The 18,776-nt window shown below is 38.1% G+C and overlaps 1 protein-coding gene across 1 annotated transcript in view; it reads right to left on the bottom strand.

The window, feature by feature from the left end:
* Positions 1–18,776, bottom strand: part of CNTN5 (contactin 5) — a 1,071,081-nt gene that overhangs the window by 345,747 nt on the left and 706,558 nt on the right. Inside the window, exon 8 of the mRNA XM_045297732.1 lies at positions 13,080–13,182. Coding sequence (XP_045153667.1) covers positions 13,080–13,182 — 103 coding nt within the window. The remainder of the gene's footprint in view (positions 1–13,079; positions 13,183–18,776) is intronic.

The following is an 18,776-nucleotide window of genomic DNA, read 5'->3' as shown; positions in this document are numbered from 1 at the left end:
GTGATGATTGTACATCATTATGAATACAATGAATGTGTGTGTATGTTGTGGTAAGAGTTGTATGCGCCCCTAATAAAATGATTAAAAAAATTTTTTTTTTTGAAATATTGGGGGAGTGGGGAATTGGGAGTTATTGCTTAGTTGGTACAAGATTTCTACTTGGGGTGAAGAAAAAGTTTTGGAAATAAAAAGTGATGATTGTACATCATTATGAATACAATGAATTTCCTGTATATGTTAACACAGCAAATTTTATGTTATATACACTTTACTACCACTGGAAAAAAATAAAAACAATAACAAAATTAAAAAAAATTCATTTGGTATTTAGGACCCAAAAGACCCAAATTTGGAATTTGGGACCAAAGAGCTAAGACAATCTTGAATAAAGAATAAATTTGTGGAACAAAAAAAAGAAAGAAAGAAAGAAACAAGATGAACGATGTTTAGTTTATGCCCTAACATTTCCTGTCATGAGATCTTTTATGATGTAGACTTAGCCATTTATTCATGTACACATACATACATGCTCACACAACACATTTACATGCTTCACTTGTATAAGCATTACAGTAAATCTTATCATACCATGTTTCATCATGGGCATATTACTCTACTATCAAAAATTAACATAGAGCTAGGGAAAATGAAGGCAAAGTTACCAAATGAAATAAAAAACCCAAACCCTCAACTTCACTGTCATAAAGAATGAAAATATAGACTGTGAAGGATCATAAAACAAGTTAATAAGGTTACAAAACAAGATCAACCAGACAGTACAAAACTACATTGTTCATTATGAATAATGCTATATTTTATTTAATTCAACATTTAAAATATATCATTATATTTACAACATAAAAATCACACTCACTGCTATTGAGTCAATTTTGACTCAAAGCAACCCAATAGGACAGGGCAGAACTGCCCCTGTGGGCTGCCCAGACTGGATCTCTGTACTCGAGCGAGCAGCAAGCCTCTTTGTTCTTACGTGGGGCAGTTCGTGGTTTCAAGCTGCTGACTCTGGGTTAGCAGCCCCGCTCAGAACAACTATGCCATCAGGGTTCCTCTATTTGAAACATGGAGATGAATAGATGAAGTGACAACATTTTAAATTTATAGTCAGATTTTGTTAAAATAAGTGTTATGAAAGAAGAAATTAGCAATGGCCAATGTTTCTTTTTAAGATACAGGCTTAGAAGATGGTTTTGAAACTGTAATTCAGTTAGTGAAGTGTTTTTTTCCTAGTCATTTTACCCTCTCTGCTATTCTATGGCACTTATTGCTAAGCTGTATGATGTCCTGAGACGGATACGCTAACGACAAAGATGGAAGTTTAAGTCTATGTTTACTCATTTGATAAGAACAGAGTGTAAATGTTATAAGTAGTCTTCTGAATCTTAGTGATCTTAGAAATCAGAAATATAAGGGAAAGTTTTCTCCCCCTATGTCAAGAATCTGGCAAGAAAGACTATTATCATATAGATATGATACATCCTGTGAATTTCAAGATAAATTCAGGATTGAGAAGAACAAAAGTTCACAGAATTTATGGTGTTAGGTATTTGTAGAAATACTTCAGGATTGAGAAGAACAAAAGTTCACAGAATTTATGGTGTTAGGTATTTGTAGAAATACTTCTCCTAGCAGATCCCATAATATGACTTAAAAATATGTCATCAATTTATAAATATATAGCCAAAACATATTTCAAAGAAAGCCATCAAGTGAACTATGTAATTGTTAAAAGAAAAGTTGCTTTTAGAAACATTTATATAGTTATAAGTTTTCATAGTACAAAAGCTTTCAATAATTGATACAAAGTTTGTTTGCTTGTTTGTTTGTTTGTTTATCCTTGATCTGAGGACAGTAAAAAGTTGAAAGCAAAATAATGTTTCTAAAATTTTAAATTAAATAATAATGGTATGCATATTACCAATGCTTGGTAATTAACCTTTCAAATTAGATTAAAGAATCAGGTGGGAGCATTTTAACATTCTAAATTTATATATCTCTAATGGACAAGGTTGTTTTGCTACCCTTGTTCAATCAATACCAACATGTCAATAAGGAACATATGGTGAGGAGGTGTAATTCATAATACAATGATTTAATATGATACATACTGCTTAAGAGTATGTGTACTATAATAGGCAATATTTAAATGTTGTCATCAATCAGAATTAGATTCTAGTAAGTTTGTTGTTAGATAAATGCATATTAACAGTACAAGAGGACTTCAAAAAATGGAACTAAAAGATAATGAAATTTTCCACAAACTTTCTGAAGTTCTCTCATACAGAACTATTACATCACCTTTAAAAGAGATAAGTTTTCCATTTCTGATGTAACAATGAATGGGAATTGATGAGTATTCATCATATAAAGCTTATAGAAACCTTAGAATGAGTTCCAAATGAAAAAGTAAGACCAGAGAGAATAAAGGATTTGTCTAAATCCATTCTTGTTTTTAATCTACGGAGGATAAGAGATGCTATGTGAATCCAAAAGTGAAAATTCAGCCTTAACTATAACGATTGGATTAAGATTATTGAATTATTTTTCTATTAACTGCTTGTTTCGATGTCAAGATTATGTGTCTGGTCATAGTCCTCGGGGAAGAGGTAAATTAGATTAAGGTAGAAATTCATGGTTTGTATGTTGATCCTTTCTGTTTTTTCCATGAAACTTAGTAGTAAATCAGATTCGGATATCACAATCACTATCCAATGCAAATGGTTAGTAAAACTGTGAAAACTTCAAGATATTCACCAATAACAAGTCTGTTGGCTAAGTCATAACTGATCCAGTAATATTCTTACTGATTTTGGATTATCTCGTATGTTTACTCCGTTGGTATTTTGAAATGCATCCTAATATTCCTAACTCTCAATCATTGACATACCAAAATGCATCCAAAAATCTTTGTGATGATAAAGTGGAAATTGTTCTTAGCAAATGAAAGGTTGTATGGAAATTTGGGAAGAGTATCAGTTTTAGAACCAGGAGACCTGGTTCTTAGTCTTATTTTTATAATTTTCTACCTGTGGAACATGGTACATATGGGCAGTTTTTACTGAGGCTGGTAAAACACACTACCACAGCCCTACTGGCACTGTGGGTCAGGCATCATGCTGCTGCCAGAAGAGAAGCTATGCACACGCCCAGCTGCCCTGCTGGGGGAAATGGAGGTAGCTGTCTGTCCCGTGAAGATTTAGTGTGGGATAGTCTACTTAGGGGCCACTGTCAGTTGGAATAGCTTTGATGATGACACCGGGTTTGCTTTTATGTGTTTGTTTGTTTGTTTGTTTTTGGAGGGTAGGATAAGCTGAACTTGGAAAAGTTCAAGATCAGATTGTAGTTGTGACTCCAAATATAAATAACAATAAATTGGTTACATCCTAGAAATAGAGAATGCCTCTTAGTGCAAAAGTGGGAGAAAGATGAGACTTCCATTAAGATGTTTAGTCTTGGGCACCCAAGGGGGTCAGTTCTACACCATCCAATAGGATCACTTAGTCAGAATCAACTCCATGTCAGTGAGTGACGGCAAACGTAAATACATATAAACCTTATGCTGACACTAGCAGCGAATTGGAAATGTAAAGAGCACCAAAGGAAGCGCCATCAAACCATTAGTCTAAGCAACCTGACCATATGTCTAGGTCCAGCACTTCCTTGTAGTCTCTGCTCCCCATTGAGGAACTGATGTTGGCCCGTGTGATTATCATCTGACACTCTTTGGACGTATTGTCAGGAGAGACCTGTCCCTAGAGAGGGAACTGTAGTTGGTAAAGTAGAGGCGCATTCAAAATGAGGCATCCCCCAACAAGAAGGACTGACATCACGGCTCTACCAATAGAAAATGTATGAGGATGGTGCAGGAGCTGGCAGTATTTCCTTCTGTGGATCATGGAGTGGCTCGGGGTCAACACTGACTCCATGGGCCCTAACAACAGCAGCACGTGATGAGCTGGAGTTCTTTTAGCATCCACATCCTTTGGAAACCACCTGACATGAGGATGTGCTCTGTTTCAATAAGACGAAAACAAGCAATAGTTCACACAATACGTTTTTGACTCTTTATGTACCACTTTCATTTGAGATCTAAGCATTTATTGATTTCTGGGCTCAGTGACTGACTCCTATCCCCTGATCTTCCGTCAACCTAATGGTTAAGTAATTTGATTTTAGTTTTAGAGACAAATACCACAGGATTCCAATTTATTTTTAATTCTTAAGGTCCTGAATGACTGGCAGTTCCAAATAAACAGTATTAATAAATCATCAGTCTGTAACTAAAGAGCAGGCTCTTTCAGAAACGTTTGCCAGTTGCAGCTGTGGGAGGTCTCAGAGGAGGATTTGTCATCCACACAGTTAAAAAGAGCAGCCATTTGAGACCACTCAGCTGTGGACAGAGGAAGCAAAAGGATAAACTATAAAAATGACTTCATGAAATGACAACTAGTCTTTATAATTTGCAAAAAAACATTAAAAAAACACTAATATCCTGGTTCCGTACTAGGCATTTGATAGAGTGGAACAAAAGCTGATGTGTAAATACTATCTGAAAGAGAGATAAGCAGGACTAAAAAGGACAGGAAATTGAATGTGTTCTTCTCTCCCACCTCCACCAGCAGGTTTCAGATGCGTTTGGAAAGGTCATTCACATAATTATTACAGTAACTGGTTCAAGACCTTTAAGCACAGTTGATCTGATTGTGTGTTAATGGCTGCAAAAGCAAGATAAGGAACATGTAAAGTTAAAAAAAAAATCTGCCGCTAACATTATTAGCAGGCAGGATTGTCATGGTAGATAAACCGATGCTGGTTTATAGCACACGGCTGTTTTTATTACAGAATAACCCCAAGTTTGCCCTTGTGAACAGGGTCAGTTAAGCATCAGTGACCAAATTTTACTTCTTTGTCATGGTTGGCTATATAACATATCTAGTGGTCTTTCTGGGGTCTCTGAAAGGTCACACGGTGAAATGAAAACTGGCAGGAAGCTGCAGCTAACGTAATGTGGTCAGAACTTCCAGGGTCAAGAAATGGGAAAGGTGTCTGAAGGCATCTTCAGGTGGAGGGAGGTGGGGTACAAAGGGGGAACCGATCACAAGGATCTCCATATGGGGGACGGACAACAGAAAAGTGGGTGAAGGGAGATGTCAGAAAGTGTAAAACATGACAAAATAATAATTTACAAATGATTAAGGGTGAGGGAAGGAGAGGGGGCGGGGAGGGAGGGGGAAAATGAGGAGCTGATACCAAGGGCTCAAGTAGAAAGCAAATGCTTTGAGAATGATGATGGCGACAAATGTATAAATGTGCTTGACACAATGGATGGATGGATGGATTGTGATACGAGTTATACGATCCCAAATAAAATGATTTTTTAAAATGTATCTCTCCTGCTACAAAAGATTGGTGATGTGGCTCATAACTGCATGCAACGCAGCAAACATCTTCAGCATCTGCTACATACAAGGACACTCTAATGATTCGGGCATTTAAACCAGCTGGCCCACTGGGGCAGGCTAACTAGTGAAATGTAGGTGGCCGTGTTCTCCACAAAAGCAGGGACGATGTGCCTGGAAAGTAGCATTTTGTGACCCTGTGAGTCCTGAACAGCACGATGAGGGCTGAATCTTCTGTGCTGAGGCAAAAGAGCTTCCGAGGCAGGGTTGGAAAAGCACGGGTGTCCGAGTTAGAGCTAGCAGTGACTGCTGATCAGATACGTTTGAACATGGGAAGCCGAGTTTTACACAGTCAGTCTACATGCCTGAGACTCTCAACCCCTCACTTTTGCTTGGCTCCCTGTTAAGCACTACAGTAGGGCCCACGGAAAGAGCTTTCAAGACTGCATGAGAAAGAAGGCACACATGGCTTGTTTGCTGTCTCACTGTGTGTTTTGTGTGGACTTCTTGACTATTTTGGATTCCGGTGAGTGGCAGCTCAGTAATGCTTCTTTTCTACAGCAGGGATGGGATCCAAGTTGCACTTTGTCCACTTCCAGCATCAGTTTCATTGTATCATTCCTCAAACTGCTAACGGCCTCCTGCTTCAAGATCTGGGGCCCAGGTACCTTTCAGAAGCTAACTTTTAGTAATTCTCTTTCCCCTAGGGATGGGATCTGCTTCCTGTAGTTGATATTTCTATGTGCATTAAATTTTCCATTTTACCTTTTTTGCTACTTGGTTAATAACCTTATAACTAATTAATAATTCTTTAATGACTGTTAATGATAATAAAACCTCAAAAACCAAACTAACTGCCCTCGAGTCCATGCTGACTCACAACAGCGCCCTGTGGGTTTCCGAGACTGTCCCTGTTGACGGGAGTAGAAAGCCCAGTTTCTCCTCCCGCAGAGATACTGTTGCTTTAGAACATGGGCCAGAAGGACTGCAGTCCCCTGTGTAACTACGACACCACCACGGTTCTCTTATTAATGAGATTAGCTACCTATCTCCCAGACACTACATTAAGCACATTGTAATAGAGTTGGTTTCAACTCAGACCCATCCTGCTGGTCAGGGTCAGCTACCTTAGACTGTTTGCAAGGCTGTAGTTCTTCATCAAAGCAGGCTGTCAGCTTTCTTCCTTGGAGTGCCTGGCAGGTTTGAACTACCAACTTTTTGCTTGGCAGCCGAGAACTTCCCAGCTGTGCTATCGTTTCCTTGCAATGATCCTCATTCAGAGGCACAGGTTAACTAACTTACAGCCCTAGCCTTAGGGCCATAGACTCAGAGATCAAGGGTTTAAGCAGAGGTTTAAATCCAAGTAGTCTAGCTCCAGAGTTTTTACTTGAATTACTATCTTATATTTCTCTAGTTTGTCTGTTATTCTAAACCTTTTATATTTTAGTATAAACATAATTATGACTTTAAAACTTGGACAAAAATGAGCTGATAAACATCACCCCATGGGCAAATTATTTTTGCTATAGACAAGTAATGAGTTGCATATGTAAGAGATAAGACACAGAAAAGGGAGGCATGGCCAGAAAATGAGAAGCCATGGCCAAAGAACTAGGAGAAGGACAAGGCGTACTTGTTGTCATGGTAACCCAAAGTGGAGAAAGATCCTTTGTGTTGCTGGAGTCCCCAGAATAAGGATGCGCACACGTAAGTGCATAAGGAATGTTAGTTGAACATCATCGCAGGCAATATCCAAGGCAGAAATCAGGAGATGAATAAAGAGAAGAGAAGAGAGATGTCTGACTTCGTGCCTCAGCCTCTAAGAAATCAGATAGTTCAACTGAGCTGGGAATTAGTAAATAGAAACTCAAAGATGAGGCAAAAAATATGGATCATTTGTGGTATTCTAATTGAGCAGCACCACAAGGGCTCCAGTTTGTCGTCAGTCCTCAAATCTAAGAAGAAACTGGAGGGACAGTGGGAGGGGGGTTGATGATGACCATTATTTCACTCAGAAAATGTCAGCTCCAGACCATGTGAAGGACAAGTAGTGTTGGTCAGAGATGGGGAGCTGCGGGTCTGAAGTTAGAACAGAATTTCTTCATACAGGCTAGACTAAACATGGTGCACCATCCTTTGAAAATACTAGGGGGTGTCTCCAAGTTAGTGAGAACATGGAATTAAAATACAGTGGGATTTTCCCTTAAACTTTTGGAAGTTCCTTAATATCACCAGTTTTCCATTACCTACCACATTTATAAAGAAAAATAGAGTAGAAATATTTATGGGAGGCCCCAAAACAGCGGTTCTCAACCTGTGGATCGTGACACCCCTTTAGGGGTCGAACAACCCTTTCACAGGGGTCACCTAAGACCATCAGAAAACACATATTAACACATATTTTACTAAGACTGTTACCCATGCTGCACCATGTTTCAAGACAAAATTTCATTTATTTGTAATTAGAAATAAATATTTCACAATATATAATTACATATTGTTTTGTGATTAATCACTATGCTTTAATTATGTTCAATTTGTAACAATGAAAATACATCCTGCATATCAGATATTTACATAACAATTCATAACAGTAGCAAAGTTACAGTTATGAAGTAGCAACGAAAATAATTTTATGGTTGGGGTCACCACCACGTGAGGAACTGTATTAAGGGCTGCGGCATTAGGAAGGTTGAGACCCACTGCCCTAAGAGATTCCTTATTTGCACTGCCCTGTGACTTCCTCTCTCTATTTCTTCTCAAGAGAATTGTGTCTACTGTTTAAAAGCAGACCTGGGATGTATCAAAGACACTCTTTCTTCCCCAGCTAAGGTCTCCGTGCTGAATGTTAAGTAAGGAAAGGCAACAGTCTTTATTTCTGCTTCCTGCACATGCCATCAACCACTTTAAGATGTTATGTAATAATACTGTTGCCAAGAGGCAGCTAATTAAGTCTGCCTGGCACTATCTTTCTACTCTTAATATTCAGACAGAGTGTGGGTGGATGAGCGGCCAGCAAAAGGGAATGCTTAAAAATTTCATTTCCAACCCTGACCTATACTATTTCTGTCCTTTCAGGGCACAGTGGATCTAAATTAATAGAAGACAAATGGGGAGTATTAGAATCTTGGCAGTGCAGAGAGAGAGGAAGCTTCTTCTGTTTCTCCAGATAACCCATTCTTCCCGTAAGGACTCTTACTTTCCAGTACTTCTATATTATATCCGATCTAACCCTGCTAGCATAATTGAAACTGAAACTCCATGGGAGGGGCACTGTTTGCAAATCATCACTTGATAATAATCCCCCATATGTTTTAAATGATATTTTCTTTGCAAAGTAATTGATTTCCCCAACGTTTTTCTTACATGTTGCTGTAGGTTACACATTGGTCACTAACTTAAGGCCAACATTTTGGAAAGACCAGCTGCTTCACAGGAGAAAGATGAACATTCTACTCCCACAAAGATTTAGTCTCAGAACCAACGGGGGCTGTGCTACACTGTCCTATGGTGGATCAGAATCAACTGTGGCTGTGGGAGTATTTCTTAGACTTAAACTTATACACACCTCTATTTTCCTATGGATTCTTCTTAAGCATTTACCTTTTTTTGTGGAAGAAAGAATACATTTGTAGAGCTGATCATTACAAATATAGCATATCACAGTTCCTTTATAAATTCTGTACTTAGGATTGGACAAGTCAATTTTAAAGGAGATTTCTAGGAGTATAAATAGTGTACTCTTAGTGTGAAGCCATTTTGAGAAGCCATTTTATTTTTATTAAATCCAGATTGAAGTAGGTGTTTCTTTGAAGAAATCTTGCAGCTTATAGATTTCCTATCACTTTTTAACTTAAGTTTAAAATATGCAGGTTGGTGAACTTAAGTAAAATATTAAAAGATAGTAAAATTCAATAATGCAATACCTTTTATCTTCTGCTGTTTTCATGTTTAAATGCAGGATAAATATAAGCTATTATGCTTTACAGTTATTTATGTGACTAGGGCAGAATAAATTGCATCCTCTCAGTTGTAAAACTGAACACTTCTAGGGAAAGCATTAAACAACAGAGATAATTTTTAAACAGGAGGAGAAAATAGATTATGAGCAATGGGACAATATTTTGAGCTATTTGGAGAGTATCTTTTAACCCTCAAAGAAATTTTCTAGGTTGACCTGTCAAAAGTTCAAGGATTCTGTCATGGGTTAGAGAAAGTGCAAATGGTGGCACATTTGTCATTTTTTAATTTGGTTTCACCATATAGAGTTGGAATAAAAGAGATGAGCAGCAAGTACATGTAGAGATAAAGTGCAACAGGGAGAGGATTGATCCAAGAATGAAGTTGAGGCCTATCTAATGACTAAGACTGAACTCCAATGTGATGCTACCTTAAGATGAATGAATGTAGCATTCAGATACCACTCTAGTATAAAGATAGACTTCAACCTGGTTCACCAAGACGTGAATGTAACATACCGGCATTAAGCAGGGGACTGATATAAATGTCTGAGGGGCTGCCCCCAATCCCAACTACGTGGATGGTTGCTTGACCCCCACCCCACCTCCCTGCAGAATTCACTTCAGAGGACAGCACTGAAGCTACAGCTCAGGGAGAGGGACATGCCTGATCAGAGCACACAGGAGCAAATGAAGAGAGAAGGAGAGAAAGTAGGGCACATCTCGGTGCAATAACCCCCCCACCCCAGGAAGATATTCCTACTTAGAACAGCCAATGCACACAGAGAGGACCATAGGGCCAGCCCCATCATGAGACATGATGTCCCTCACTGACCCATAGCGCAATGGAGGACAACAGTGGAGACACAGTGCAGGAATTGTGCCCGCTCTGACCCCAACACACTGGGGCAAAACACTAAAGGCATACAACAGAACAGCAAGGAGAACAGAGCAATGAAATCCTCAGGGAATACAAAAAATAGACTGTGGGGGTCAAGGTGTGGCACCCTATCAGACTCGACCAGAAAACACTCCTAAAGGTCAACAGACTCTGAACTATTTACAAGCTTTTCCTTTTTGTTGCTGTTGTTTGGTTTTCTTTTGTTGCTTTGTTTTGCTCTGTGTTTTTATGCATATTATTATCTCTGCATGTCTATCTAGATAAGTGGGATAAACAATCTGGAGGAGAAAACAATGGGACTGATGGTTCCAGGAGGACAAAGGAGAAGGGGAGACAGGAAAAAGGAAGTGAGTGTCAACAAACCCAGGGACAAAGGAACAAGTGAACTAAAATTAATGCCAAGGAGGGTGTAGGAGGACTGGTAGGGCTTATTGGTTTGTTCCATGAAATAATGAGTGATTTGAGCATAGGATTAGTTTTAGAGTAAAATTAAAAGCTAGGATTAAAATGTGGGCCGCAAACAAGGAGACACATGATAGAGTGAGGTGAGAAGACACAGAACTAAATAAATCAGAACTAAATTAGGAGGTGAGCAGAGGTATAGAGTACATGATGACTTTGAGAAGATAGAAATCAGTCAACGGCGTTGGGAATAACAAGTTATTATTTATCACCATGTATAACAAATAATTGATTGGATTAAATTGTCACAGCATTTCTGAGTGTTTTATTTCATTCAAAAAGTAGTCTTGAATGTGGACTCTGTGCCAGGCACTCACCTGTTCCAGACCAGAATTTGGTCCTAATGCTCTAAGAGGAACTTATGGTTAAAACTTTCTGTGTGGAATGACTGGGTGGAGGAATACCAGCCTGGATAGCAAAATCTTCAGAAGCTCCCCCCACCCCCATAATTGTGACATGTATTGAAAAGACATCCGATGAATGACACAGACCAGCTTGGTTGAAATTGCCACTTTACCCTCCCCCACATCATTAAAAAAATAGACGGGAGAGCCAAGGAAGGCAGAGAAGTTGAATCACAATAAAATATTAATAAAAGAAGATAAATTATTTGACTATTGGATCCTATCTAGAATCAAAGGAGCTATAGGATTAATTTACCAATCATATTTCAAGGCTTTCAAAAGCAAACACAACTGACTTATTAAATAAACCTGCCTGGGGAAAAATTCTATATTATTTTTTCTGTATAAATCTAGTTCTCAAATTTGTTTTACAATATGACCTTCATTTGTTTGTGGCTTTAAAATAAATTCTGGCATTTAGGAATTATTTAACTGCAGGATATACTAGAATGTTGGGCATCAAGCCAAGATACATTGCTTCTGCTTCTGTCAAAATTGAGCTTCTTATCTGAGACATGTTTTAAGACGTCTGTGACACCGTAACAGGTTATGAAATAAGACTTTTAAGGTACTATTCAATTTCATGCCTTTACCCACTATAGGCCCTGTTAAGTGCTGAGGGGATAGGCAAAATTGGGCCTTTTGAATCCATCATCCACTTTGTGGAAGAAAGATGTGCAGTCTGCTTCAACAAAGATCACAACCTGTACAATCCTGTGAGGCTGCTGCACATCCACCAATAGGGTCACTGTGAGTTTGAGTCAACTATTAGTTCTGATTTATCATTGATTTTGGAAAGCTTCCGTGACTTTTTTGTTAAAATATCTCCTAGATGAATATTAAGTTCTTGAAATATATTTCTACGTAGGGTCTCTTGTGCTGATAAGAAGGACTACACAATTTATTTTGGTTTTAGTCTAAGATGATATGCTTCTATTTATATTTGAGTAAAATTGCACATAGATGTTATTTTATCAGTTTTGAAATGAGAAAACATCATATTTCCTTGATTAATTTCTTAAACCTCATTTTCTAGTTGAGTTTCTCATATTTACTAACTTTCTCCTCATCCATAGGCTAAGCCTACTTTAATAAGCACATTTATGTATCATGCATTTTATCTCCAAGGAATTTATTACTATGTCATAGGAATTATCTCAAAACTGACAATGTATGCTTGGAACTCTGATAGAGATGCATTTATGCAAACTTGAATGATAGAGTGTAGAAAGGACCCTGAGGTCTTCTCCTAAAAGCAACATCAAGGCTCTGCTTAAATGCATCATAATACTCTGATCACAGAGTCAAAATTCCATGCTCTCCTCCCTCCTACTCCCGATATCCATATCACAACCATTACTGGCAAGTGACTACAAAACAGTGGTTTAACTGATCAGAAATAGAATAATTAAGGATTACAGGCATTATGATGTGATATAAATCATCTTTCTGATTTGAAGAATGATTATTTGGTGTACATATTGATAGCTGGGTCTACCAAGTTATAATTTTTTTACAGAAGATACTGAAGCAAAAGTTATTCTTATGATTTTTGTATATTGTCTTATGCCTTATCAAAATCTATATCCTATCCATGAGTAATCATAGCTTTTCCTTCTATCCTCCTTCACTTAAATCATTGCTGAATAAAGTTTGGGGATGTGGCAAGAGTTTTAAGACAAGTAATGAAATATAAAGCTCTTAGTTTATTTAGAGACGTTTCCTTTATACTAAAGTAGCAAAATTATATACAATATTGTCCATGGGAAGTGCTAGGAAGTAATCTTAATTTCTATACTCCATTCTCCTTTTAAAATATATATACCCACCAAGAAAATTCAGAAAATCTGAAAGGTAGCAAAGTAAGTCATCCAAAAATAAGATAGGTCAGATTTTAATAAACGATTGTGCTAATTATGGGAAAATGTGTACTTACTTGCCAAGTGCAAAGCACTCCATCTTAACAGTTGTTCCCTTAGCAGCTGTAACTGTCAAAGGAAAATGGACCTCAATTTTCGGCTCATATTCTCCCATTACACCTGGGAAATTAAAAAAAAAAAATGTCTTTAAACATAAAATGAATGCCACAATTTATTTTCCGTCATGGAGATGTTACATTGAAAATCACTGTGGTTTGAGTGTTTAATGTCTGATGATTGTGACTTTTTTTAATGCGTTGAAATAAATACACTTAAATTCAATCATTATGATGATTCCCCTGAAGGTTGAATTACAAGTCTGATCAATATGATTTAAGGTAATAATTCTTGAAAGTGTTAATCAACATTGTTAGCTGAGCTAAACTGAGTCTGTTTCCTATGGTAACACATTTTATTGGTACTTTAAAAACAAGAAATATCAGAATTTTCATAATCATTGCCAGATAAATGAATATCCATTAATAAAATGAGTATACATTTATTGAATGACTATAGGATGCAAAGGAGCCCTGGTGGCATAATTGGTACTATTTGGGCTACTACCAGCTAGGTCAGAAGCTCAAAACCACCAGCTGCTCTAATGGAGAAAAACGAGGCTTTCTAACTCCATAAAGAATTCCAGTCTCATAAACCTATGGGGGCAGTTCTACCTTGTCCTGTAGGGTCACTATGAGTCGGCATCCACTCAATGGTAGTGAGCTTTTTAGTTTGTTTGTTTATAATATGCAATACATCATGGTTGGTATTGTAGGAGTTACAAACATGAAGCAGTCATGGATTTTTCTCTTAAGAGTGCTACAGACATGGAAATGCTAACTCTTAAAGAAACAAACAGCATAATTACAAGCATGGAGAATAAGTATGCAAAATGGGAAATGATGAACCCTATGCACGATATATCTCTACAATATGTGCACTTGCAGAGAAGGAATAATCATTACGGTGATTAGAAATAAGGAGACAGGTTTAATTTGGATTGTGATAAAGGTAGAAATTCGGAAGGTATGAAAAAAGAGCAGTGAAGAAGCAAAGAGGATTGTAGGAACAAAGACAAAAAAGAGGGAACTGCCAGAAGCAGCACTAGCACATGTCTTTCTTTTTATGCCATTTTTTCCTAAGCAATCATTTTGAGAAATTATCATCCATATTTTCATCAAAGAGATTAGGCTTCTAGCAGGGCGCGGCAGTTACATAATCTGGTGTCAATTTGAGGATTGGGAGTGAAGGGGTGGAGTCTAACCTGTCAATCATGGTATAATCAATGAGGCCTCTGTGGGCATGGCCTTCCTCTTAGGATTCTGGGAAAACTCTGGTACTTCCTCCTTGAAGGTGGGAGATATTTTCTCACTCTGATCATTCCCTTGGAGACGCTTTACTGCCAAGACACAAGGCTGACACCCTGTGAGACATTCCTGAGGAGAAGCCACGGGGTCCCAGCCTGATGCAGCCAGAACCATGGACCTGGGAAGCCATGTGGAGACCCCTGCCAGCGCTGAGATGCTTCCAACACCACTGGATCCAAAGACTTTCTACCCACTGGCCTGTGATCATCCTGCACTCAGCATCATTGCATGTGCTTCTGTCAGTCTGAACTTAGAGGACTTTATAGATTGGTATCAGGCATATGGGCTAATATCAGACTTATGGGCGTGGACTGCACTGGGTTGGGATGCTTTCTTAATGTACAATTACCCTTTCTATAAAACTCTCTCTTATACACATATGAGTTTCTATGGATTTGTTTCTCTAGCCTACCCTAATTAACACAGAGGGCTTTTATTGATGAATCTACATTCCGATCTTTGACAGGTAAGAGACCAATGTGATTTATTTTTCTAATCAGTCAACTGAGAGGATTAAAAGGAATTATCATTAATGTAATACCCTGCTTTAACAGGCTAATCCCTCCATTGCTTCTTAATCTGTTATCTGCACATAGAGGACATGATAAAAGGCAATATATATGTAGCGCTAGTTAAGTTGGGGTCAAGTTGACTGGGTTAGAATTCTCAGTAGTTTGTCATTTGAAACCACCCCATGATGTGATCTAATATAATGTAAACAACTCTATTGTTGGGATTTCTGTGAGCATTCGAGAAGTTGTTAGAAAATTAAGATGAGTGTAATCCCTTAATTAAGTCACAGTCTGATGATGTCTTCTGTGGGGTATAGCTTATTTCACATACATCATAGAGACTGTGCATAACTTCATCCTCTTCTTTCTGATGGCCTGGATCCTATTTCTGGCTTTGTGGGACTTAGACTGGTGACCCTCATGTTACCTGTAGACCCTGAAGGCTGTCTACATCTGGTTATGTTGCCTACCAGCCTTGTATACATTCTCCTGGGTCTCCTCACGCTACTTTCTGTTTCCTTGTTAAATAGCCACTGTATGAGTTGGGGAGGACTTTCAGTTTAGCATTTGACTCATGGACTGGAGCCAGACTAGGCTTGCCCTCTTTTGTGGCTGCTCTCTCTTGATATATATTTCTTTCTTATACATATATGTATCACTACTTTTGCCTCTCTAGAGGCTAATACAAACACACACACAAATATACATTTATATATACATATATATGTGTATACATAAAGATTATATATATGCATATATAATTTTACTTTAACAGTGATTACTAAGAACAAGTGAGGAAGTACATTAGATATGTTTTTTTCCCCCTGCGTTTTATTTATTTATTTTAAAAATCAATTTATTGGGGCTCATACAATTCATCACAATACATAAATCAATTGTGTAAAGCACATCTATACATTTGTTGCCCTCATCATTCCCAAAATTCGCTTTCCTCTTGGGTTCCCGGAATCAGCTCATTTTCCTTGTTTTTTAATAAATAATGATTTTAAATAACTTTAAGGGGCTCAGGGATTGCCTAACTTCCTGTAGAAAGCTTTTTGACAGACTTAGGACAAATATAGAGTTTTCCGGCCTCAAATCTGGACCATTTCTTTGTTTTTGTTTTGCTTTGTTTCAATCACATAGAGTAACAGCCAAGCGTATCATACGTGCCGCACCAATCATCCCGAGTCTGCCAGGACCTTCTGGTTTACTCCAGCTACAATTTTAAACATCTCAAGACAAACGTAGTTTGGCGCGTAAATGTTTTTGTGGGAGAGGGATGGCTGCTGGAAAAAAATGGGGATATGATTGAATCCACGCAAAGTTAAAGTTGAAATTCAAAACACTTGGCTTTTCTCTTTCCAGGGTAGGTCTTTGTTCCTTCAACTACCCCTAGAACTGAGCTGACTATCACTCCGGAGACATTTCAATGTATCTTCATCTGTCTGTCATACCTGCATCTCCTGGCTTACTCAGCAGGCCGAGTTTGGAATTACTTAAATATGGCTAGAAGATGACCTCACATGACTCAAATTCCCACTAAAGGAAGTCTTCCACCGAGAGCTCAGAACTCTTCTGCTATGTCCTCATGACTGTCACCTTTCTTATCTATTTCAATGACCTGTAGAGAGCTAGGGTGTTCTACCCTCAGTGAAATGCAATGTAGAAGGGTGTTTCTCCAAGTGTGTAGCACTGCAGAGAGGTATTGGCATCAGAAAAAATGTTATCAAAATTTCAGGTTACAGAACAAAGTTCCAAGTGCAGTGATGTAAAATCTTTATAGGTGGACACAGACTCTATTTGAATGAAAGTCAAAGATAAACTTGTTTTGACTTTGATATTTCTCATGCTACTTTACATGTCTAGAATTACAATTTAGTGTATTAACATACCTGTGGGGGTGGGGGGAGGGAACTTACATAAGGGAGGTCTATAAACCTATAAACGTATTGCCATCTTTGATGGCTTGCCCTAACAGATGCCCTGTCATCAAGTTGATTGTCAGTCCTAGTGACCTCATAGGATAAAGTAAAATTGTTCAATAGGTTTACAAAAGCTGTAAAATCTTTATGAAAGAACATTGCCTTAATATCCTCCCATGAGGCAACAGGTAGATTAAAATCTCTGACCTTTATATTATGTTCCCAAATGCTTAACCACTGTGCCACCAGACGTACTTAACCAAACCTACTGCCATTAAGGCAGGTCTAACACATACAAAACCTACTAGGATTTCCAAATGTGTCAATCTTTATGGGGGCAGACAGCCTCATCTTTCTCTCATGGAGCAGCTGGTGAACTTGAACCAGGATCTGTCATCACCACTAGGGCTCCCTAATAGTAAAACACATTGCAATTAATCTGCATTCATGGGTAGGATCCCTAGTTACACAGAGGTTAAGCACTCAGCTGCTAAGCCAAAAGTTAGTGGTTCAAACCCCCACCCCTGGCCACTCCATCTAAGACCGATGTGGCCATCCACTTGTGAAAGATTTATAGCTTAGGAAAATTTATAGAGGAAGTTGTACTCTCCCTTACAGGATTACTACGACGTGAATCAGAGTGAACTCAAGAGCAATGGGCAATGCAATTTTGGTTTCTTCACTGGTACTGTCATTAACTCCAGACTTCTTTTCTGAGTAATAGACAAAGTTGACCCAAAAGACTGCATGCATTATTCAACAATATCATTAATTTCACATGCAAGGAAAATTTTACTAGAGACTTCTAAAATAGATTGTAGCAGTGTATCAACAGAGAGCTGCTAGAAATTCAAATGGTATTCTGAAGGGGGCACGGGACAAGGGCTATTGCTGCTAATGTCAGATGGCTCTTTACTGGAGGAAAAGAATAACACAAATATGTTTACTTGTGTTCACTGAATATGCAAAGGCATTTGATTACGTGAATCATGGCGTTGTGGAGAATGAGGATTCCAGAAATCTTCATTGCACTTATGCAGAACCAAGGGACAGTCAGGAAAGGTCTCACGGTATCACAGTTGTATTTTTGGACCATATGTATTCAGTCTGTATGCTGAGCAAAATAATTTGAGAAGATAGAGTATGTGGAGAATTCGACAGGAGGATTGGAGGACGGTATACAGGTGACACAAGCTTGTTTTCTGAAGGCAAAGAGGACTTGAGGCATTTGCTGATGAAGATGAAAGATTACAGTCTTTGTTATGGATTACAACTCATTGTAAAGAAACACAATTATCCTTATAACTGGACCAAAAGAGAAAGTCATAATAAACAAAGAAATGTTGAAGATGTCAAGGATTTCATTTTATTTGGATCTGCAATCAATACTCATGGAAGAAGCAATCAATACGTAAAATGACAAATTAAGCAAATCTGCTGTATAAAAGTGTTAGAGAGCAAAGGTGCCACTTTAAAGCCTTAGAAGCAACTCATCAAAGCTTTGCATTTTAACTAATCTCACAGTTAGGCATGAATCCGGAAGCGAACAGAAACAGTCATTTACATTATGGTGCTGGCAAAGGCTAGCAAAAGTACCCTGAACTGCTAGACTGGAACCCGAGTTATTTTACTTAAACTTAATGTAGTTAGGCAGCAAACACATCCTGAAACTGGTCTGAGGCTTAAAGTACTTTATTGTTCTGTTTGCTTTCTCATGGCCAAAAGTTGTGACCCTAAATCCCGAGTTACTGTAAAACATCTACGCTTGATTCATCAAAAGGTAAATTCCAAAGTAAAAAGTATATGTGATCCATGTATCTGACTTCAAACAGGACACCACAAAGACAGCCTGCATTGCTGTTGGCCTCCCTGCTGGAACCTTTTAATAAACTTCACTTTCTTCCTCTAACTTG

The sequence above is a fragment of the Echinops telfairi genome, unplaced genomic scaffold (assembly GCF_000313985.2).
Source record: "Echinops telfairi isolate 266 unplaced genomic scaffold, ASM31398v2 ScPeMD7_7421;HRSCAF=8459, whole genome shotgun sequence".
NCBI classification, from domain to species: Eukaryota; Metazoa; Chordata; class Mammalia; order Afrosoricida; family Tenrecidae; genus Echinops; species Echinops telfairi.
Note: the sequence above shows the minus strand (reverse complement) of the source record. Positions and strands in the feature narration are given on the sequence as shown.